General features: G+C 43.0%; 1 protein-coding gene and 1 non-coding gene across 2 annotated transcripts; one reads left to right on the top strand and one right to left on the bottom strand.

Moving 5' to 3' along the window:
- The first annotated feature begins 978 nt into the window (after positions 1-978).
- LOC105683129 (hematopoietically-expressed homeobox protein hhex-like) lies at positions 979-12,434 on the top strand. The gene is made up of 2 exons (XM_012395500.2): positions 979-8,460; positions 8,589-12,434. The coding sequence occupies exons 1-2, from the start codon at positions 8,193-8,195 to the stop codon at positions 9,482-9,484; spliced, it is 1,164 nt and encodes a 387-aa protein (XP_012250923.2). The 5' UTR covers positions 979-8,192; the 3' UTR covers positions 9,485-12,434.
- A 13-nt stretch (positions 12,435-12,447) lies between these two features.
- Positions 12,448-12,519, bottom strand: Trnap-ugg. The gene has a single exon. It is a non-coding gene; the product is annotated as a tRNA-Pro (tRNA).
- Positions 12,520-23,815: the final 11,296 nt, after the last annotated feature.

Below are 23,815 nucleotides of genomic sequence, written 5' to 3'. Positions count from 1 at the left end.
GAAGAAGGGTCAAAACTTTTGCATTTTTCTTTTACCTCTCTTTCACGCATCACATTGCCTGAATCAAGGGGCAAGAAACCTGGGATTTTAGTTCGCGAAATTGCCGCCACATGGCGCTAGTTGTAGTTTCCAGACAGGTCACGTGACCCTTTAGGGGTGGAGCCCAAAAATAGTGCCGGACAACTAATTTTCAGGGCCCGGACCCTTCCAGGGGCGGCTCAAGTGAAAAATAATTTCAAAAATCAAGAAAAAATCGAAAATAATTGTAAAAAATCAGGAAAAATCAGAGAAAGTCGAAATGAACTGCAAAACATCAAAGAAAATCGAAAAAATTAGGAAAAATCAGTAAAAAAAGGGGATAAATCTGATTTTTGTTCCTAAGGAAAAATGTGCAAAGACTATAGGCTTTGGTGTTTTTTACCGCAAAAAATGTGCAAAGACTATAGTCTTTGGTGTTTTTTACCGCCAAAAATGTGCAAAGACTATAGTCTTTGGTGTTTTTCGCATCGAGAAATGTGCAAAGACTATAGTCTTTGGTGTTTTTCGCATCGAGAAATGTGCAAAGTCTATAGTCTTTGGTGTTTTTCGCATCGAGAAATGTGCAAAGACTATAGTCTTTGGTGTTTTTCGCATCGAGAAATGTGCAAAGACTATAGTCTTTGGTGTTTTTCGCATCGAGAAATGTGCAAAGACTATAGTCTTTGGTGTTTTTCGCATCGAGAAATGTGCAAAGACTATAGTCTTTGGTGTTTTTCGCATCGAGAAATGTGCAAAGACTATAGTCTTTGGTGTTTTTCGCATCGAGAAATGTGCAAAGACTATAGTCTTTGGTGTTTTTCGCATCGAGAAATGTGCAAAGACTATAGTCTTTGGTGTTTTTCGCATCGAGAAATGTGCAAAGACTATAGTCTTTGGTGTTTTTCGCATCGAGAAATGTGCAAAGACTATAGTCTTTGGTGTTTTTCGCATCGAGAAATGTGCAAAGACTATAGTCTTTGGTGTTTTTCGCATCGAGAAATGTGCAAAGACTATAGTCTTTGGTGTTTTTCGCACCGAGAAAAATCGACTCAAAAGTTAGAGAACGTTCTTGTAGCCTTCTATTTTCGAGGAAAATATAATAATAATGACTATATTATACTGAAGATTAGCACGCCGGTTTTTCGGTGAGGACTCCAAGCGGTGACGCTTATATCCACGATCCTTGAAATTGTAAAGGAATCCAGTTTTTGTCACGAAAAATCGGAAACTCTAGAATGGAGTCGTCATCAAAGAAACAATGGTTCAAACGGATAGGTGTAACGCCATTGCAAAATACGATTTCTGATTTTACTACTATCACGAATTGTTCACGAACGGAGAAGAATGGAAGAAGAGTTTCTTTAAAGTCCTTCTCTTCGATTTGCCGTGCACGTTTCCACGTTGTTTACGAAAATAAATCGACGAATCGAGTCCGGAAGAATATTCCTTGATATGAAAATAATCGATCAACTTTAACATGAGTATAAGCATTTCGTACGCATCAAATCGATCAATGAAAGTAATTCGAAAAGATAACCGATCGAATGAATAAAAATACTTTACGCAAAATCCGAGAACATTTCTGAATACCATTCGCGTAAATGTAGCCTCGGTGAACAGAAAGAAAAATCTCGTAGCGTAATTACAAATAAATTGATTCCCCCGAAATTCTATATAGAACCTCTGCATTCACGACTGTACAAAGAATATTATATGTACATATATATCACGAAAGCTGAGATAAAAGTAGAATGTCCTTTTTCCGTCAGATCAAGCGTTTCCAAAAAAAGTGCAAAAATCTATTGTCATTATCATAAGCCGATTATGGCTCGTGTCACAGACAGCTGCCGAACTGCATCATCGATTGATCGAGTATCCATCCCTTTTCATATATTCGGGGGAATAATCCCGTAAATACTGAAATTATTAGGGACCGAGTAGGTATAGATACAGCTATTACGGGATAATTTTTTCCTTTTTCAAGAAAATTTGGAAAATGTGTTCAGGGATTTATTCACCAACTATACGAACGAATAAAGGACAAGTTATACACCATTTGCAACGAAACTTGTGCGGCAATGCGCAGGCAAGCGATTTTTTTCCGTTTCATCCCATGCAAGTGATGTTCATATCTTAAAATGTGAAGTCAGATTTTCTTCGGATAAAAAAAAAAAGTAAAAACGATCGACTAGAAAACATGGAGACAAATAACAACGCCGATTAAAATGTTGTCTGAGTCTGAATTATGCCGGGCAATTTATAAGAGATTACATAATGCGTACCTAACAAATTATCCTCATACATTGCAGGATTAGTACAGCGGAAATCGAAAGTTGAATGCAAAAGCTGCCGCTACGGTTACCGGTATAATACACACCGAAATATATCCATGTATACGCGGGACCTGAGTAAATACGGAGCAGAGTCCTGTGCGGATCTGCAAGTCAATGGGTCTCGCCGTAATTCAAGGGAACGCAACGTGTAGCATACGTATACGTACGGTCGATCGATTGCTTCGAACGCCGTTTTGTCAAATTCGTTAGATGCACGATATAAATTCACAATTAATTCCAAGTATATTCTTGATTAAATTAATTCATCTCTTTCAGATGGATTTCTGAGGAAAATTATTTACGATACTTGTATACCTCGCAGTCGTACAATTTTGCGCGTTGCGCCTTCAATTCGCAATCAGTGACAAAGAGAGCTACGTCAAGAACCACTTCGTCCAACCCTCAATTATTTTCAGCCGCACAACGTTCGCCCGATGCAACAAATTCAATATTATACCGTTCAAATCGTATTCCCGAGAAAATTTCTCCCCAGGTTGAATCTATTGCACGTACAATCGTATTAACGAACAATATACCTACTACCATATGAAATCTACGATAGAAATCCTAGAAATGAAACTACGACTAGGACGGATTCGTGAATTATTATCCGCACACGCGGCTTCATATAATTTCGCACACAAAATGTATTTATCTCTTCAACGTGGGAATAAAATCTTTCTGTTTTTTTTTCTTTCGGATAATCCGGAAGTCAGTCCAGGAAGTTATCGATCCTTAGGTCGCTTGATTGCAATCGCGCACGTTTAATACATTATACTCAGTAAAGTAGTTTTCTTCACCCCGGAGAATTTTCCGAGTGATTCGAAACCCATGCACGGCGTACGCCTCTAACCAGGTCCATGGTATACATCTATGGCGACGACTATAGCGACTGGTATTATAAACGTAATTTATCGCAGAGAACTTGGGCGTAGCTAAAATACCGTGACAAATTTTCTCCCCGTGTACCATGAAAACCCGGTGGCACTGCACTCGAGTACAATATATCGAAATACTTGAGAGGACTACGAATTTTCAATGTCATCCTAGTTTATGTTGTAGGAAAAAGAGGGGCGAGGGATAGCGATCATATTGTCAACCTTTTCAACGATTCGACGCGCGTTAACCGTCACCACGGAAAAATCTAAGTAGTTGCAATGAGAAGTGCGGAACGAGAAGCAAATATGCGTCCGATAATGGCGTCCGGATCCGCCGTTATGTTTATACATCCACACGAATCAAAGTACCTGTACCGGTATCATTCGAGCGTTGAACGAGGCTTCCAAAGTATCGCATTTGATTCGAACAGCTGGTTTAATCAAATCGATCGAATCAATCGGATACTCGCTTGGGGAAAAGTGATAAATCTAATCAATGAATAATTAATTTTTCCAAAGATATATCTCCTTGCTTTCTTCTCTTTTTGTACACCCGAATAAACAATTCACCGCCGAAACGCGTACATCCCGTATAATGGAAAGAATTACTTTGCTCGTGAATACAACAGAATCTCCACCACGGTTCATTGATCAAATGCCCGTTGATCATTTCATTCATTCTCCGCGAATGATTTTTCTTCTAGCGCAGTTTTGGGCGTTGCTCACATCGTATCGTAATATTTTACATCCCGCAATGTCGATTACCGACAAAGAGAGGAGGAGAAAAAAAATCATTTGCATCCGACGATTCTGCTGCACAATAATCGTAATCGTAATAATAATGACTACGATGATAATAACAATATCGTGTACAACGACGATAATAACACACCGCACACGGAGGAGACAAGGCGAGAAGCTCGGAAATTATACGAATTTCCGAATACCCGGCAGCACCTGGACCCCGAAACTCATCTTATGCGGCGTGCACGTACAGGCACTATAGGTGGGTACTTCAGTCGGTAGTCATTCGAATAGAAAATTGGCGTAAAATTACCGCAAAAGCGATATTTTATTCTGTTCATGCTCGCGCGCGCTATCCTATATATCCCCTGTTGAAATATATAGTGGACCGCCCCGTGTACTATGGGGTGTTTGTGTCACTTTATGGAGTCTAGAGGTGGTTAGGGATACAACCTGGGGGTGTCGAGCACCTGGACTTCTTGACAAACTTAAAACGAACATCATGCAACGGCTTGCGCCAAGCACACCGACTCGGGAGACTTGCGAAATAACGAAACGATCCATTTCTCTGGCGTGGATTCCACGCGAGCTACAGGAATGATGATCCCGCGCAGAGATTGGATTTTCTCTATTTGTTATAGCTGCTTTCGGTTCGGTGGAAAAAATTGACGGACCGACGCGACGCCGGTTAATTTGAGGCGTTTCGACGATGCGGCATGCATTATTATGCGACACGTGACCGGATGCAGCAACCCCCTAGGTTTACCCTCTCTCCCGTATGCACAGGATTTTGTATGGTGTAAATAAATATGGTTTGCCCCCCTTCTCGCCCCTGGTGCAGCGTGGCGCTAAAATTCGATTTTATTTCAAAATCAACGCTCCTGCGCAACAAAGCAGATATCATTGATCGAATCAAACCATAATGAATGTGAGAAATGTGCTTCTTGCTCGAGATATCGCGATGCGTGCGCAAAATCTATACGGGCGCGCACCTTATCCTCTTTTTGTACGTAATTCCATTGGCCGAGTGTCCGGAGAAAATAAGCTTAGACCGCTTAGAAAAATGATCCCGCTGTACGCGCGATGGGATGTATTAGGATGCAAAGTCTGCCTTTTAAGTCGTACAATGTTTCACGGTTCAATCATTACATCCCGTGATCTTCTCACTGTTAGACTTGTACATGGGGTATGTAAAATATCCGCATAATAGAAGCGAGTCGCTTTCTCCTTCCTGAAATTCATACCGCGAACTAACGGATGGATAAATTGATGATGGTCGTAGAGTAAAATTTTCCCTTCGAATTCAACGTGCTCAACAAGGCATGGGGTATCCTGTATACTATCCGTTGAAATAAGCTCTTCTGCGCGTGTCAAAACAAAAATTCTATGTATATGTACGTGCGCATGGTATATGGTATACAAGTTACCGGTATACGGTGTACATGCTCGGGGATATTTCGAGGGGCACGTAACTGAGAAATTACCGAATCATGTACGCCAGAATGAATTTTAGTTACAGACAGAAAGGAGAAAAAGAGAAACAGAGAAAGTGGTAGTCATTGTTGTCAACAATACATGGGGAAAACAACGAACTCATACCGACAAAAGAGCAGTGATCCTACTATGTTCAGAGATTATTATATTCCAGAATCCGGGAAAGATGATAAAACGAAAAAAAGCCAACCAATGCGGGAAGGGTGCTGCCGAAACGGGCATGCGATTGTGCCGTGCAGAGCTGCGAGTCCGTCGATGAAAATATCGCAACGCGGTCGGTTCCCTTTGAAATTCGCCCGCAGAGAGAAAAAGGGGTAAATTTTTCATTGCGTGATCTGGTCTAGATTTTGGGAAAGCGATAGCATCCGATAGTACGGATAGATCGGAAAAGTGGTGAGGAGAAGAGAAAAGAAAGAAGGAGAAATCGACAATCATTCGAATGGCTGGGCTACAGAGCGGTGACATGTCGAAATCACGGAAGATCGTTCTTCTGGTTGAAACGGGTTGAGCGTTATTCGGAATCTTTAAAACCCAAAATTGTTACAACCGATGAAAGATATCTCCCATTGTCGACTAGATTCCAACAAAAGGTATCCCACCGTACTGCCCGTACCCGATACACAAGAGCCAATCGTTTTTACAAAAGCGATTTTCGCGACTTGAATCCCTCCAAGTTGAAGTAGATATACTTTTATTTCTTCTTTTTCTACCTACGCGTTTTTCTTTAAATTATTTGCTCGGCGAGTTACCAAAGTGGTCCAAAATCGTATTTGCCATTCCCATGATTATTTATGGGATTTCATTCCGATGCCATTATGTATAACCAATGGTGTGGGTGCCGGTTCAATGGGATGTTCTTTTCAAAGAATCTTTTTCTTTTTTTTTTTCTTCCTTACCCTCTCCCTTTCCCTTTGTACGAAGATTCACTTCTTCTACTTATATTCGCGATGTGAAATGAGTCGGTGTAATTTCAACAACGAAAACCTTGCATTCATCGCAGGAGGAAGGAGAAAAGGAGTTAAACAATCCACCGGGGAGAGCAAGAATCCAAATAGACTCGAATCCCGATCGTGTCCCCTTCGCGTCCCTGTATTCCCCGGGGCCGACGTTACATTTTGAACACGTAAACCATACGACGTTAAAATGATGTACGTAATCGATTTGGACCCTTCAACGACGTATACCTGATCTCATTAAAGTTTCTGATTTAATGCAACCCTTCCGCTTGTATTATGAATACATTATTATTATACCCGCGTTATCGAGAGAGAAAGAGAACCATCGCATCAGAGGTTGTGCGGTGTACACGGTGTACACGGCGTGTGTGTACGGGATGATTCTACACATCAAATTTTTTGAATAATACAAAATGTATCTCGCGGCATATGTATCCGTACCGGTTTTGAGGGGTGAAATTTTCTATGGGGGAGGGGGGGATTGAAAACGCCAAACTTCGTACACCGCACAACGCGTCGTTGTATCGGACTCGGACCATTCCATCTCACGTTATTTCACGATGCGGGGGATATTCTGATTTTTTTTTTCTTCGTTGAGCAGCCCTCCCCAACAGTCTAACTAGAAAAGAACTCTCGTGCACCATTGGCCATTTTATTCCTATGGGCGTTTCTTATGCGAACGGGGAGTCCGAATTATTATACGGGGATCCTGCGGGCACGGTACGTCAGAATTATGCAACATGCACGCATCGCATTACCAGGGATGGTTTTCATCGCATTAATATTACAGCTTCGTTTGGAGCGACGGTATTTATTTTTATTTTTTTTTTTTTCTCAACCACTCGCGCAACGTGACGCGTCGTTTCGACGGTCTTCAGACAAATCTTGGGAGGATATCGGGAGCAGGTGTTTGAAACAATATCGGAAGAACAGTTACGACCGTGCGGGGTTTGTTTTTCGTCAGGACCTATATTCTCGTAATTCCATATTCATACACCACCCCTCGATATAATATCTGTAATGGAGTTTCATTTCGGGTTAAATGTTAATTTTCCGCTTCGGTGGGTTCACGGGGTACGGACCCCGTACGTATACGACTGCACGGTATCGGATCGCAACTTAAAAACGTATAATAATCCACAACGATCGTCGCGCGCAAGGTGTACTCCAGTGAGAACGGTTGAAAATTTACAACGAAACAGTTAATAGCGCGATGGTTTTTTTAATTTGTTTCCAGAGCGACCCGGCGGCGGTTCTCTTTTTACATTTCTCCGATCACGGTTGAACAACGATTGAATTGAATTACGATTGATTACGGGCGTAAAAATGGAATGAAACAAGGGATGATGGTTGAAAAAAATCCATACGAAGTAGCGCGGTAGTTCGGGGTACGAAAAACGGCTCCCTTCGGGGCGGGGCCCCCTTTTGAAAGGGCTTTTTCCTCCCCCGGGTAAACCAACCCCTGGGTGGAGTTAAGGAATAGTATATATTTGGCCGAGGGGCCCCTAGAAAAAACATAGCGTGCCCAACTCGTCGACGAGGCGGTCGGTTATTACACGCGTCCAGTAGTACCCTAAAAGTATTCCGACAACAACAAGTTTTTCAAGTCCGGTGGTAGGTTTTGAAAACAACTCACCGTCGAAATGGTGACAACTGACAAGTGAATGAGTGCAGTATCGAGATACATGGATTACGCCGGACCGACAAAACTGCAAGAAATTTAAATTGAATCGAATCCTTGCAACTGTGAACTCCGAAGAAGAAAAACTATGTCGCGAAGTTTTTTCGTTGATTCGTTGATCGGGAATACGACGCCGCCGGCTTATCCTTTGCCGTACTACGCGGGGAATCAACTGCCGAACTATATGTTCAACCTATTCAATCTCGGCTTGGGTTATCAGCCGGTGAGACCGGTGGCAAGACCGACGCCGATGTCGCTCCCAGGAACGCTTAGCCCTCAAGGAGTTCATTCCGGGATACCTCATCACGGACAAACTCCCCCATCGCCGCCAAACACTTCCGTTGGTCGCGTATCGGGTATGTTTCGTTATCCTTCTCAACGATAAGACGGTGCAAAAATGACGGGGGAGCGAAAATTTCGTCCCCCTCTTTTCCTCTGTATTTATTTGTTCAATAATTCATTTTTTTCATTCACTCGATTGCAGACGTTTCGATGTCGAACGATTCCACGTCGAGAAACAGCACGCCCACTCCGCCGCCAAAGTCGCCCAACCCTGCATTGGGGAATAGTTCGAAGAGGATACGAACCGCGTTCACGAGTACGCAATTACTCGAACTCGAGAGAGAATTCTCGTCGAACATGTACCTTTCTCGACTGCGTCGCATAGAGATAGCGACGAATCTACGTCTCTCGGAGAAGCAGGTGAAAATATGGTTCCAGAATAGACGGGTCAAGTACAAAAAGGAGGATCTTCCGTCTGGACAAAATCAGAAGTGTTGCTGCCTCCGAACTTGTGGCAAAAAGAAAGACGGGTGTGCCGGAGCTGAGACGAAGTGCGACGAAGATGGAATTATTCGCAACTCGGAAATCTCCGAGGATCAGCAGGGGAATAAGGACGTGTCGTCGAACCCGAAAAGTCCAACGGCCATCCGACGCTTACCGGACATTTCTCCGGTGACGAAAACGGCGACGGAGAACCCTCGAAATCCCTCGTCGACTTTCGACCGTCATCTTCACCATCACCAACGCCCTCGGCTTCCGCGGTCCGAAGACGAGGGATGCGGCCTAAGAGGCTCAAGTCATCAAACTTCTTATCATCGCGCTCCTCGAAGCTCCGAGACAATTATCCCGACGTCGCCCCGGTTAACGAACACCTACGGTTACCAAAATGTCTCGCCACATTACCAGGATTCCAACGAATTGCCCAAGGGCATAAAAAGGTTCCAATTAATATCTCCTGAGATTGGGGAGGATGAAATCAAAAAGCAGAAAATTGCGACACCTCCAGCTAGCCCGCCAAAGGACGAAACGAACCTCACACCGGTTCGACGATCCATCAAATGCACGAAACACACCGTCGAACGAATCGTCAATTCGTAGTATCGAGAGAAACCAACGGCCGGTCGAGTGAATTGTGAAAAGAAATTAAAAAAAAACCCATCGAGTACTCTTAATCACATGTAAATACTGTACATTATTCTGTAATACAATAATTATACGACCGGGTGTCGAACAGGGGCATCTGGTATCTGTGCGTTTACACCAATATATAATTTATACGAAATTTTTGAACTGGAAGAAAAAAATATACCGAGATCGTTTATCTACCAAAAATGCAAAGCCGTCGTCTATTTATTATTCAAGTTTGAATCGCACAACCCTGCATCCAATTAATTCTAATTGTAAGTAGAACGACATTCCTTGCAGATACATGTATAGAGGAGATTGCCAAGTTCCAAGATGATAATCCGTAAGAGGTAGTCGAGAACTTTGGAGACGTACCGGTACCGCAAATGATCCGATCGTTACGGACGATCGTTCGTCGAGAGGGTCTGATCGTAAATCTCATCAAATACCCAGATGGTGGATATTTCTGCGCAAACTATCCAGCGTATTCGAACATCTGTTTCGAAACTAAAGCCGATGTGTCGAAAATTGCAGATCTTGAAAAATTGAATCCGAAAATTTCTTCAATCTTGAGTGGGCAGAGTGCGAGTAGGCACCGTGGAATTGTGTGTACGAGGATAGAAATATTCCGTAGACGTTTCATCGGTGTCCTGGATAGACAAGTTGAGGCGGAACTCGTAGGTAGAGATGGAGTGGTCTATTATCCGGGTCAAACCGTTTGGAAAGTCATAAATTGTCGAAAATTTGTCAAGAGGTACCGAACCAAACCAACCGCGGGCCCCCACTTTGGGTTAAATTATAGGTAAAACGTTGTTAATGGTGTTAAGGATCATCCGACAATGTACGTCTCTCAAGTTTTCAACAATGTACCATAACCGGGGGACACTTGCCCCGGAATGGCACGGCGGGCGGTCATTTACGATTTTCATAATAGTAGCTGCCAAAGGTATACGTACGTCTTTTAAGATCGCACGGCGCACGGCTTCTAACTTCTTTCTCTACACGCACCCATTCTCACCAAAAATCGTGCTCCGCTCCCGACCTTATAGGAAAAGCCGGCTCATTCATACAAACTAGGTATGAATGGGCATTTTCTCCGGGCAAACTCCTCGTAAATCGGAGATCTCTCCGCCCTGAATTTCACCAGACACACATTTTTCGAATCCATTATACCTTCGTCGCCATTTAAATTACGTTTAGCCGTGTCAATTTCAACGCGATTCCGACCGAGTTCCAAATTCCATGAAGGAGTAAAAAAAACTAGACGAACAAAGGTTCGTCGGACGTGCTCCATGCGATAGAGCGCGAGAGCATTTTCGAGATCGCAGGTATAGCTATGCGTGAATATTTGTGTCTGTTTTTTTTTTTTTTTTTTTTTTTCTACTTTTCAATTGCTTCCTCGAACCGTTACTCCGGCGAACCCCGAGAACTGCGTTGCAACAAGAGCCTTCGCCACTCATTTTTGTACCGCGTGAATCGAGTAGTTCGTTTCACCCGTCTGTTTGTCGGTTAAACACATATGTATAAAACTGTAGGCTATACATACTCACGGTATATATTTATAATGTAAAGTGCACGGAGAGAGCAATGGTAATTGTTCGGTCAGCTGAAGAGGCACTCCATCATACTTTTGTGCCACATGAGAAAGAGAAATGAAAAAACGTAGGAAAGCTTGCAAAGCGCCGCGACGGTGACAAACTGACAATCAAAGGCACTCGAAAAAGTTCCGCACTCCTGAAAGGTAGAAGAATGTTGAAATACACGCACGCGGTACATGTTCTTTACGGGGTTGTTCCATGGTCGTTGTCGCATAGAACCAGCGAAGCCTTCGTAATGGGTCCGGGACAATCTGGGGCAATCCGTTAATAAAACGACCCACTTGCGGCGAGAAAATCTCTTCTCCATAAATAATATTCATCATCATCCGGTACGAGGGATGTGCCACACGCGTATGTCCCGATTATTTTTTACACGCGCGCATCTTTTTGATGTTTTTTTTACGTCGGGTTTTCGCCGCCCCGGCCGACAATCGGAAATATCGAGGCAACGAGAATCCACGTGATGTTACATTGTTACCTCGAGCCTCGAACTTGAGGGTTGTAAGGATATTGTTGAGGCCCATAACGATGCATCACACGCGACACAATAACTTTCTATCCTCGACCAATCGACCGGAGGTAATAAGCGGAACCGCCTACGATGTAACGAATAGTTTGGATTTTATATTTATACAAACGGTAACGAAGCCTCGCGCGGCTTTTGCCAAAGTGGCGAGGATTTTTTTTTTACCTGGGGAAAAGCGCGAAGCGTCACGTTCGACGAATAAAAACCGACGAACGTTCGGAAGATTCAAAGTTCACCTTCAACGTGGCAATGTTACGTTTGGAAAACATCGAGTGTAACACGCTACGAAGGAGACAGTTTATCAATAGTTTTCTTCGACTGGGGAAACATTTTCTGAAACTGACAGCGACTTTACGTAGAAATATTATGCGCACACGTTGGATTCGAAGGTAATCGAAAAACAATCGTAGCGAAAAGGTTTCGCGTGGGGGAAGAATATCATACGTCCACCTGATTACATACGTTCGATGTGCACGTGTCCAGCGAGTCGGAATATCATAGAAGTTTCCCTATTCGATTACCCGTTCGACGTATGATCTCTGATACCCAAACCGTGAAATACACGCATTAGGAGCACCTGTGCACTCCGCCCCGGCCTTTCGATCGTCACTCCGGTCGACGACGAAGAGGAACAGAGAAGGAGACCAAACAGGAAATTGACTTGTATGGAATGCGAATGGAAGGGCGGTCGACCGTACCATTTTATTCCACGTACATAATATCAACGCGATGCGTTTTCATGGAGATACAAGCTTCGGACGTTGCTGTGCAAACGCAACACGATGGGTTGAAACGAAAAAAAAATTCACGCGGGGCTCAGCCGGGATTTGAACCCGGGACCTCTCGCACCCAAAGCGAGAATCATACCCCTAGACCACTGAGCCGCGGATATCGTTGCACGATTTATCAAGCAACTCATAAGACAAAACTCATAGAAAAATAATAGGCAAATGGACGAGCCATTACAAGTAATTGATATTACGCAAGTAATTTTGGGTGAATGTCGAAGATTATCATGAATCAACGTAGGAAACTCTCTACGTGTTCAGCGAATTAATACGAGCCTAACGAGGATGGGGGGGGATTAGAAAGGAATTCCTGAGCAAATCTGATGAAAAAATGAAATGGAAAATTGTTACGCCAGTCCCGAGTCCCGAGTCCCGAGTCCCGAGTCCCGAGTCTCGGTCCCTCAAGGGGTCTTCTGACTCGGCTCAATTCTAGCGAAAAATATCCCGAGAGTCATCCCGCTGACAATGAGTGTTAATCCTTATTTAATCCCATTTTTATCTGCATGGGATCGCGAACTCGCAGCGAGGATTATGCACACCTTGAAAGACCTAAAATACATCCCCCGTAAGAACACCATGAGCCAAACCACCTGTACGGCCTACGTATACGTATACCAATAAAGAAAAAAGAATAAACGAGGCGTCAACTCGCTAAAAATATATATCCGATCAGAGATCTAAAATGGATAACTTTATCGTAAAACGATCGCGTCCAAAGTTGGCATGTCGAAGTGAAAGACTCTTGACAGTCGAAAGCCTTTTGTAATGGTAATTCAGTCGAAGGTGAGAAAAAGGTAAAAAGAAAACCATACAACGTTCGATAATGAAACCGACGAGCGAACCGTGACGACAGCTTTTCCTCGCACGTTTCGTGGCAGGATGACCGGACCAATTTACCAATTAAAATTTTTTACGAGTATACATTCGCCGGGAGAAATAATTTCCTACAGCACATAAAATTTACGTTACCTTCGCCGCAGCCCTTTCGGATCCTCGACATCGTATGCAGATACCGGTGGTTATATCATCTGAAAGGAATAAAGGCAAATTAGCATAATAATTTTTCATCCCCTTCCGTCGGTTTACAAAATTAATTCGCACCTTCTGCGGCCTCAGCCCACGTCCTATTCGTCGAGTACAATGAGCTACTCAAACCAGTCGCTAACGGATCATAAAAAATCGCGCCCACTTATGTTTATGCTAATTTAAACGCGATACCGAGACAAATCATGCTACTAAATCAGCATCAAGCTCACCCCTAGAAAAACAAGAATCGCTTTCTAAAAGAAGCTTAATAACTAATTATCCTTGATCACACCCCTTGTCTAGTGGTCCCCGGTGAAAAAAAATAAAAAAAAAAAATAAAAAAAAACAACAATCATCAGAGATAAAAGAAATCGGAGAAGCAAATCAAAGAGGTAAAATAAAGGTAACAGCTGTGCCTCTTTGGGGAAAAGCGATCCTTCTCTCTCCCGTTTATCGTGGGACTCGCTTTATCCCGCGTTCGCAAGTTCAAGGTCGCTAACGCGGATGAGTGACTTTTGGTGTACCGTGAATTTATATTTATTACGCCGTAGGTATATCTGTAGATTCCATAGAGAGGTATCCATAGCGGTATACGAAGCACTCCGAACGTCCACCCCCTCGATACGTACAGAGTGAGTGAATCGGAACAGATTGGGAAGGGGAAGTTGGAAGGACCTGAGGGAACGCGAAGTTGAAAGCGTCGCGACTGCTTCGGCATCATCGATCGCGGCCAAAAATTTATAGAGGTTCTGCATGCCTTTCCTAGCATCGACGCGTATACCTGCCACCCGTACAGACATCGAAAAGTCGGCGGTAAACGCCCTTCCCATTTACGCCCTCGACGATAAGGATATTCCAGCTATTCCAGTTCTCTTTTAACGGAACACCCAGAGATACGATGGAGAAAAAAAAACAGTGGACGATTTCTGGATTTAATACCGAGTAACGGAGATTTCAACGAGGTCACCGAATGAAAAATACCGAGCAAACTCTTCACCGTTCCTCCTTTGACGATAATTAATCAATTAAAAACCGTCCTCGTGTACAATTAACGGTAATGTGATTATTCCTGGACGGGTAAGCACATTGTTCTCCTTAACGCGGGACGGCGGTGAAACTACACAAGACCGCAATAGGTTTATTGTATAAATAACAAAAGTAAAGAGGCCCCACTCGAATCGAACTCGTGTAACGTTTGTCGCGTAGTCAAAAAAATCCCCAACAGCGATCCAGTCGAAAACCCGTTTTTCCCCCCCAGTCTTACAGACCCACGTAGCTACACGCACGTCGTACGATGTACTTCCAGGTACGCATCGCCTATGAATCGCCTACTTTTTCCCCACCCAATCGCGTCCATCGTAAAAAAAAAATTACAATTCATCCCTTAAGTACATAGGTATAATGCACGATATCCACGCCCCACATTATACATATGTAAACGTGCGCGTACGCGGATACACTGCGCATACCCAAAAAATACAGGTATAATATAATGTAATGTAAACCTAATGTGCATTCATGCGAACTATACTCGAAGAATTAATTGTTCCGCGTGACGCACATACGTACTGCAAGATATTGTTCTTCGCCGATCTTATACTGTACGTATATTTACCCCTTACGAGAAATGAGCCAATGAACTGGTTTCCACATTTGAAATTCAACAGTGTATAAAAAAGATATACCCTCGATATTTTGATGCGTCGAACAATTCTCTCACATCGCCGTCGATACGGGGTAGATAGATTTTCTTCTTCCGAAGATCGAGACGATCGCAGGCGTCCCGGCGGCGCCGATGCCGTAGACGCGCGGTGTAAATTCGACACCCGTTTCGGTTCATACGGGTATAGGATACGTGTAGTTTTAGAAAATAAATACGCCGCGTGTACGCGGCGAACAGAGGCTGGAGATGTAGCTCGATTCGCTGTCGTCGTTGAAGAGATCGGAGGGAGAGAAAAGCCCAAAGCGGCATCGGCAGAGCTTCTATTTACCTCGGTGTCTTCATTGTCATTTCTGTATCGAATGGTTTGTTTGGTACATATACTTTTCGTAATACCCACCGCGTGTAGATACAGTAGGTACATACGTACGTACGTGCGTACGTACGTGTCATTTGTTGCGTGCGACAAAGCCGATTCACCGCGTACAAATCCCGCAAAGAACTGGGCAAACTGAATTCTGATGTCCTCGTGGCATTTGGCGATATACACACAACGGCGCGCGGTTGGAGAGATACCATCCGACGACGCCCGTGAGATTAAAAACGGGTCCTGAAAAAGAGAGAAAATAACGCGTGTATACCCAGAGACCCCGCTGTACGCGGTGCACGGATTCCTTCCTCTCTCCTACCGAACCAATTTCCCTCTTTTTCCCATTTAATACAACGTGCAATTATATGTATACCCGAGAGGGCCGTGCGCCGTCGGGTGAAGGTCAACTGGAATTTGGGTCGAGTAGCGTTACCTGGCTAAACGGCTCAGCGCGAATTCTCTGTCACGTATTCCGTTATTTTGACGCGTTACAGATAAACACATACTCGTCGGGAAAAGGTCAAATTTCGGACGAAACATATTCCGATTATACGCGTGCGGTTCTATGCTAATTGTAAATCATCGACCCATATTTTCTTTCAAAAGGGAAGACGGATAAAAAATCGTTACCCGTGGTCGACGGTGCGATGCACACAAGGGTAAAATATTGTTATTCCGTGGCTTAGGGATTTGCAATGAATCTCATCAGCCACGTCGCAAGTTCATTTCTCTTTCCCTTGACTGAAAACCAAATAATCAAAATCACGATATCGCATTAGGAAAGATCGAGTAAAGAGGGTGATGAAATAATTTTGAATAAAATTGAACAATTCTACGATATCTCAATTTCTACATGATATGCCTTCATGGTGCAAATATGCGCATAACTGTATACCATACGCTTTGCAGAGGGTCGTTACGATATATTGTTGTCCGAGAACGGGTCCTAAGTAAACGGAAGTTAAAATCGTTAGCAAATATCCTTATTACACACCATATCTGCTACCCGGGATTACAATAAAAACTTCGATACCTATACCGAAAAATATGTTCTAATAACCGACGTATATATCATACACATAAATATAGCCCCCATGGATAGATCTATATTTTCCTTTCACCGCTTCTTTCTGCCTAGATCTCGTTAACCGAGAACAGATATGGATGTAAAAGATCCTAAAATATTGCACGTGTTTGATCAAACCTTTTGTACGAGATAAATATATGTGTAACAATGGCTTCTGTGATCGAAGCGAATTTTCTGGGCCGATGGGATGTGTATATAATATACAACCTAGTTGCTCCGGATAGCATCGTCCATTGTAACTTTCCCGCGTCCATGATACTGTACATAATAGTCTGTGTGCTCAAGTACTTAGGCCAGTAATAATGAAACACGTAAAGATACCCGTGCGCCGGGGATCCTTTTTTTTTCTTCTATCTTCCGTCATTTTTTTCTTTTTTTCTATCTATCCTACGATATACGTCACACGAGTCCGCACGTTCTATTACCGTTATTAGCCACTGTGCACACAGAATCTGCAGGGTAACTTTTAGAGGGAAGAAAAATTTTCACATCAAACTATACGAATACGATCCGAATGATCTATGCGCTTATATTTCTCATCCGTACATACGTTCGTTCGTTGATCGTTATTTTCTTCAGCGGTTAAATTTTTGTGATAAAAGTTATCCGGTTGAGCACACGCTGTATACGTATACATGGGTGATCAGGTATTGCGTCGGGCATGGGGGATGTTTTCGGGGTTTTTTTTCCCTCTATTGTTATTATTATTACAACAATTCTTAGGATCGACGGAACGTACCAAATTCGCTGGAGGGCCCGTATCGGAAGAATTTTTGGTTTCCGACGCGAAGGTGAGAGGATAGAGGCTCTTACCATAGGCGTGAAATTGCGGTGGTTTCGACCCCCCCCCCCCCCCCCCCCCCCCCCCCCCCCCCCCCCGTAAAAGTAAATCTCCAATATTTACGCACGCTTCTCATCTTTCTACCCCGTAAAAATACACATTTTGATAATGCGCGTGCCGAATGCATAGGGGCTCACTATGCGACACTCCGCCGTGCTCTATTCGCAGCTTTCACTTGTAACGAAAATTGACAAATTGTTCCCGGGGAGGTAGGCGAAGGTAACCAACCATCTCGGAGGTACAGCCGTCACATTTTTCGGTACAAAAACTTTATGAAAGCCGCAAGGCCCGAAAACTCGTAAGAATCACTCTTCGACCGCAGCTGCTGACTGCTCCGGTAATTCTTGGATAACCGATTTTCTCGAGGAGTCGTAAGTAGCTCCGGAATGGCGTCGTCCGAACGCACGGGCGTACACGAGAACGAGGGCTCTGTGCGAGGATAACGTGCGATGGACTTATTGCGTTTAGCGAAAAACGAGGATGAGAATCTTAAAAATTTCCTTCGATCACAAATGAAATTTTTAACGATCTATGAAATATCGTCGGAAGTTTTTTCAGATGATTCCAAATCTACTTTAATAGCGTGAGGTTTCAGGGTGTCAAAAAGTGACTAACAATTGATTTACTTCCTCCCGTGGCGCAGAGAAGGACTGACCTTTTCCCGACCAGATGTTGCACCTTCCCTCTCGCCTCTTCTTTCTTCCATCCCGTTTCTCATTTTCCTTTCCTTCGTTTTTTTTTTTTTTCTTCGTCCCGCAGCTCCGTAGTATGGATTTCATTCATAAAGTCAATACTAGCCAAGAGGGTATTGACGTTTGAGTACCTGTAACTTACCTCACCCCATTCATACCCACCCACCCGCCTTTTTCTTCTTCTCAAGAACGTAAAATTCAAATTTTTCGCCTTGTAGTACGAGTTTTCGTGAATAAATAGCCGGTGCTGTCGGTATATACGAGGCAAAAGGGAGAAGCTACACGTTCACCTTTTCAAGGTACGAATATAATATCCACAGACAATAACCAAAACGCAGGTACAAACTTACCCTCCTGCAACTTTTTCCATTGAACAATAATTTACTGGACTTTAAACTACGAGTCGAGAATTTTTCCAGTCTAGAGTAAGCTCGGGCGTACAAGCTTCGAATTCTCGTGTATATTCTCTTACGGGTCGTTGTGAATGAAGGTCATTCGGAGCTGCTTCTGCTCTTCTACTATTTCTACTACCTATTCTCGGTCTCGCGTACTCGACGTTACAAACCAGCATTGTAGTATCTGGTATGGTAACCATACTATGCGTGTACACGGATCTCTCTCAATGGGGGTGAAAAGCGAAACGGTACTCGTGGGCGTTTTCAAGAATTATAAGCCATACCGGAATGTCCACGGGGGGAGGGTTACAAAAATATCCAACCTGGCTTACCCCCGCTCCACCTAGTTCTATATCGGTGCCCACCTCAAACTTTTCGAAACCATATCGAAACCACCATTTTTGTTTTCGCTTACTGGTGGGAAAAATTGTCCGTTAATTACTCGTCACCGGGGGTAAATTTAATACCGGCGTGGTCGGGGGACAAATTTTGCACACAGAGTTCTCCGAGCTGCACGAATCTCGACCTATGTTTAAATTAAACATTCCAGAAGGCACCCCTGTCATTTTAAACTTCCAATAAAAACGTTAGAGCGTCATTCCATACGCGTAATGGGCATACGACTCGAGGTTTTCTACGGTGTCACGACAACCCTTATGTATACCTACGGCAGTCACCGACACCCCTCGCTCTCTTTATACGCTTTAAACTCAAGATGGGATACGATTAAATTATTAAATTAGGGGATCCTGGACCGTGAAAACTGACGGTATATAATAGCCGCATGTAGGTGCAAAGGAAGGGTGACTTGAACATTTTTTTGCCTCAAAATTTCAAAGGTGACATCATCCGGTCGATAGTTACGTTTGTTGCGGCCGTCGCAGCGAAGAAAATACACGGCAAATTTTGGCAAACTCCCTCAACTCCGGAAACGATTTACAGCGTACGCACGGATTATAGAATTTTCATGGACGGAAAGGCAAAATAAACGATAAAAGAACAGAGAATATTCTTCGCTCCGTTGCGGTGAAGCGCGTGAACCGGATTTCGTACAACTATCGGGACGATTGCGACGAGCGTGATCGTCGTCGGGGTTGAAAGTTGCTAACTAGATTCTCGATATTCACGACAATCGAACCGCTTCGTAATGCCGCCAACTTTTGCGAGGTCATAGTTGCCTCAATTAAAAAGGTGTCAAGTTCTACGAGGAGAGATTAATGTATGCAACCGGTAAAGGTATACGGCTCGTCCGCGCGTAGAAAATATAAAGGGAAAAAAACAAATCGTACAACGTCATCCGGGAAATTGTATAACCATGCAAATGTTGAATTCCTTTTTCACCTTCCTCCGCGTCATGGCTCTCGAAATTTCTTATTAATTTCGTCGTTGCACGGGTGTACCGTACAGGCATATAATTTCGCTGCTGCTTCAGCGCACTCGACCGTAATATAGTATGCATAGCATTGTAATCGTCGCTGTGAGATGAAAGAATAAAATAATTCGAACGGAGGAAAGAGAAAGAACACAAAGCACGTGTGTAATAAATATAGTATGTGTGTATTATCGTACATGTCACGCATAATGGATGTGTAAACCCTCGATGCACGAGCACCTGCACCTCGTCGCGTTCTGTCGCCCTATAATGTCAAGCGCGCGCGGGGCGACCCCGCAGAATCCTTACACTATTTGATTATATGGGACGTATCCTGTACGTGCGTACTTTTATACACGTACAAACACGTGCGTATGGGTGAACGAAACAACGCTACGCTCCCCTTATATTCCGCGACAATATGTCCTCGACCCTCGCCGATGATCGAATTAAAAAGGACAGCATCGCTAATTCATTGCTGTACCCCCCATAGACGCAGCGGCGGGTCATCGCATCGGCGTACGTGGGTACGGGCCATGGGGTACGGGGTGTACCGGTGTATCGAAGGTTGAGAACGGGAAGGGCGTATCCCGCAAATTGTTTTTTCTTTTTTTTTTTTTTTTCTCTTTCGAGCACAAGTTCCTCGGACGTCAGCCGAACGTTGGATCGAATCGATCGAGTGACGGAATCAAAAGATACGATTTTGCTCTAATTTCGAAGATCGCACCCCTATTCGATCCGAACCGGTGTAACGACTCCACAGCTTTCGCTATCGTTGCATTTTTTCTTCACCCGGGTTGCGCCCTTCTGCTTCTGGTTTTCATTAGCCCGCACTTGGACGGATATTCCATCAGCGAACGACCGACCAACTAAACGTGCAATTTCGTGGCTTACGAATATGTATTACGAAGCGGAAGGACCCCTCGGATATAACGCGAATTTGTCCGAATGAATATAAATGCGTTTGTACGAGAGAAGACGGTGCGAAGGAGAGAAAAAAAAAAGTTGCAAAATTTCATCAACGATCGGTCGCCCGTATTACATCGAATCGAAAATAGAGCCGTCATCGATTTCATTATACGATATTATGTCGTTAGTCAAATGACAAATTCGTATTAATGACATAGGCAAGTTTCCTTTCTTGTACAATTTTTTTTTTTTTTTTCCTTTTTTTTTCTGTCTCGTCAACTTTTAATGCCAAGTCATTTCTGGCACAATGATGACCCAACAGTTGGTATACCCGCGATTCTTTCACCCAAATGCATTTCTCGCTTTGTAAATTCGAAACTGGCCCGACGCGAGAATCGATCGATCCGACATAGAAAACGGCAGACGGTAAATTCTTGTCATTTGGAAAGGACGTAGGTTTCGAAGACACGCGTCCGTCACCGCGCGTCACGTATCGATAATTCGTGAAGAAAATGGGGAAAAGATAGAAGAATAAATAAATCAGATGGATGACGAATACTCGCAGGTTCTAGGTACACATCGGTGGCCGGCCGACCGACGTTAACTACTGCACGGTGAAAATTATACGCAAGGTTGACTTCCCATTGGCAATATGCTACTTGTTTGCCGAATCACCATAGAGTAGGTACGCGGGTACTCCAAGTTATTATTCAATGGTATACTGCTTGCAAATAATGGCATAGAGAAGAGTGTGTGTTAAATGAACGCATATTATACGCATTCAATATGTCGAGAGACACTTGATTCTGCATGGACGGTTGGGTTATTATACCTCCCTCTCCCCCTTCATCCCGATCGGGAGTCTCTGCCGTTGCAGGATTAATTGTTTGAAGTAGTGCAACGTCGTATCCCACGGGAGAAACCGTACAAAATATACATATAATACACGTATACGTATACTCACGTGTATCATATACACGACGCTTACCGTGGGACGTGAATAAATAGAAAATCCGAACTCGTTATATCCATACAAATATGATAATACGCGTTTTTATGACTCGTCGCCACGACGGAGAAAAGAATTCGATCTAGTTAGTTTCCTTCGAGCCTTGAAAAATCACGCGATTCGAATTGGAATGCGATCGTGAGGGTCAAGATAGGTATCGATAACCGATCAAAACTCGGAATACGATATGAAATGAGACGAGCCTTATAAAATTAATCGAGTTATCACCAATTTATCGATCCAAAAAGTAGAAAATTGAGGATATCTCGATGAGAAAAATTCGTAGCTCAATTTGACCGACGGATTCGTGTTCCTGAGGTCGCAATACATAAGAAAAGTGCCGTACGATCTATTTTGAAAAACAAAAATTTTTGGCCAAAATTTGAGATTTTTCCAAGGGGTACCCCTTACGATTTTTTCAAATTTTGGCCAAAAATTTTTATTTTTTAAAATTGATCGTATGGCACTTTTCTTATGTATTTTGACCTCAGGAACACGAATCCGTTGTCCAAATTGAGCTACGATTTTTTCCCTTCGAGATATCCTCAAATTTATGCCAAAAATCGCGAAAAAATGAGGATAACTCGGTCATTTTTGCAGATCGATCAATTTTTCTCTCGGATTCAGATTCCTGAGCTCAAATTACATCAAGATAGACTAGAAAATCAATTTTTAATTTTTGACCCCAAAAAGCTGAATATTGGCGATAACTCGGTCAATTTTAGAGATAGATCAATTTTTCTTTCAGATTCGAATTCCTGAGGTCAAAATACGTAAGAAAAGCATATGAAACCTAATTCAAACAATGATTTAATTTTCGCTTAAAAATCGAATTTTTTTTTGGTTCTTCAAGAGTAATCTCACGTATAATCAGCTCAGGAATCCAAATCTGAAAGCCAAAATCATCTACTCATGCAATCGATCGAGTAATTATCAATTATTCGCTGATGGGAGCAGAAAAATTACAAGACATATCGAGTGGTTTTAGTCGTAGACCCACTTTGCTTCATCGCATTTATGTATGGAGCGAAATATTCGAATATTTCAATTCACCAGCAAACCCGAGCTTTGCTGGAGTCAGCGTAGCCAGCAGCGTAGCGGTTTGTTTTGAGGCGTCACCTTCAGGGCTGAGCAGAGGTGACGTCTCACAACAAACCGCTCGGGATATTATCCGTTTTAGCCGGGATATTATCCGTTTGCGAGGATAAGTACGGTGTATCGACCAATAGGAGTTCACGGCGAACCCTCGTTTCGGTGTAAATATCATAATGTTCGGCAAAGTTCTGGAGCCGCAACTTCGTCGATGGTAATCAACGTCCGCCCCACTCGGTCTCGCTGACAGTGTCGATAGGCAATTTCGAAATAAGAATCTCTACGAGAAAATCGTAAGGGGTACCCCTTGGAAAATTTTCAATTTTTGACCAAAATTTTTTATTTTTTAAAATTGATCGTATGGCACTTTTCTTATGTATTTTGACCTCAGGAACACGAATCCGTTGTCCAAATTGAGCTACGATTTTTTCCCTTCGAGATATCCTCAAATTTATACCAAAAAATGTGAAAAAATTAGGATAACTCGGTTATTTTTGAAGATAGATCAATTTTTCTTTCGGATTCGGATTTCTGAGCTCAAATTACAACAAGATAGACTAAAAAATCAATTTTTAATTCTTGACCCCAAAAAGCTGAAAATTGGCGATAACTCGGTCAATTTTAGAGATGGATTAATTTTTCTTCCAGATTCGGATACCTGAGGTCAAAATACGCAAGAAAATTATATTAAACCCAATTAAGAAAATGATTTATTCTTTGCTCAAAATCGATTTTTTTTTGGTTTTTCCAGAGTAATCTCACGTATAATCAGCTCAGGAATCTAAATCTGAAAGCCAAAATCACCTACTCGTGCAATCGATCGAGTAATTATCAATTATTCGCTGATGGGAGCAGAAAAATTACAAGACATATCGAGTGGTTTTAGTCGTAGACCCACTTTGCTTCATCGCAATCCATGCATGCGTCGGAATATTCGAA

This window comes from Athalia rosae, chromosome 6, assembly GCF_917208135.1.
Source record: "Athalia rosae chromosome 6, iyAthRosa1.1, whole genome shotgun sequence".
In the NCBI taxonomy this organism is placed as follows: Eukaryota; Metazoa; Arthropoda; class Insecta; order Hymenoptera; family Athaliidae; genus Athalia; species Athalia rosae.
This window is presented reverse-complemented; position numbering and strand designations above follow the sequence as displayed.

Coding starts and splice junctions, on each gene's coding strand:
- LOC105683129 (XM_012395500.2), top strand. CDS start 8,193: ATGTCGCGAAGTTTTTTCGTTGATTCGTTGATCGGGAATACGACGCCG. Junction 8,461..8,588: donor TTCCGTTGGTCGCGTATCGG/GTATGTTTCGTT, acceptor ACTCGATTGCAG/ACGTTTCGATGTCGAACGAT.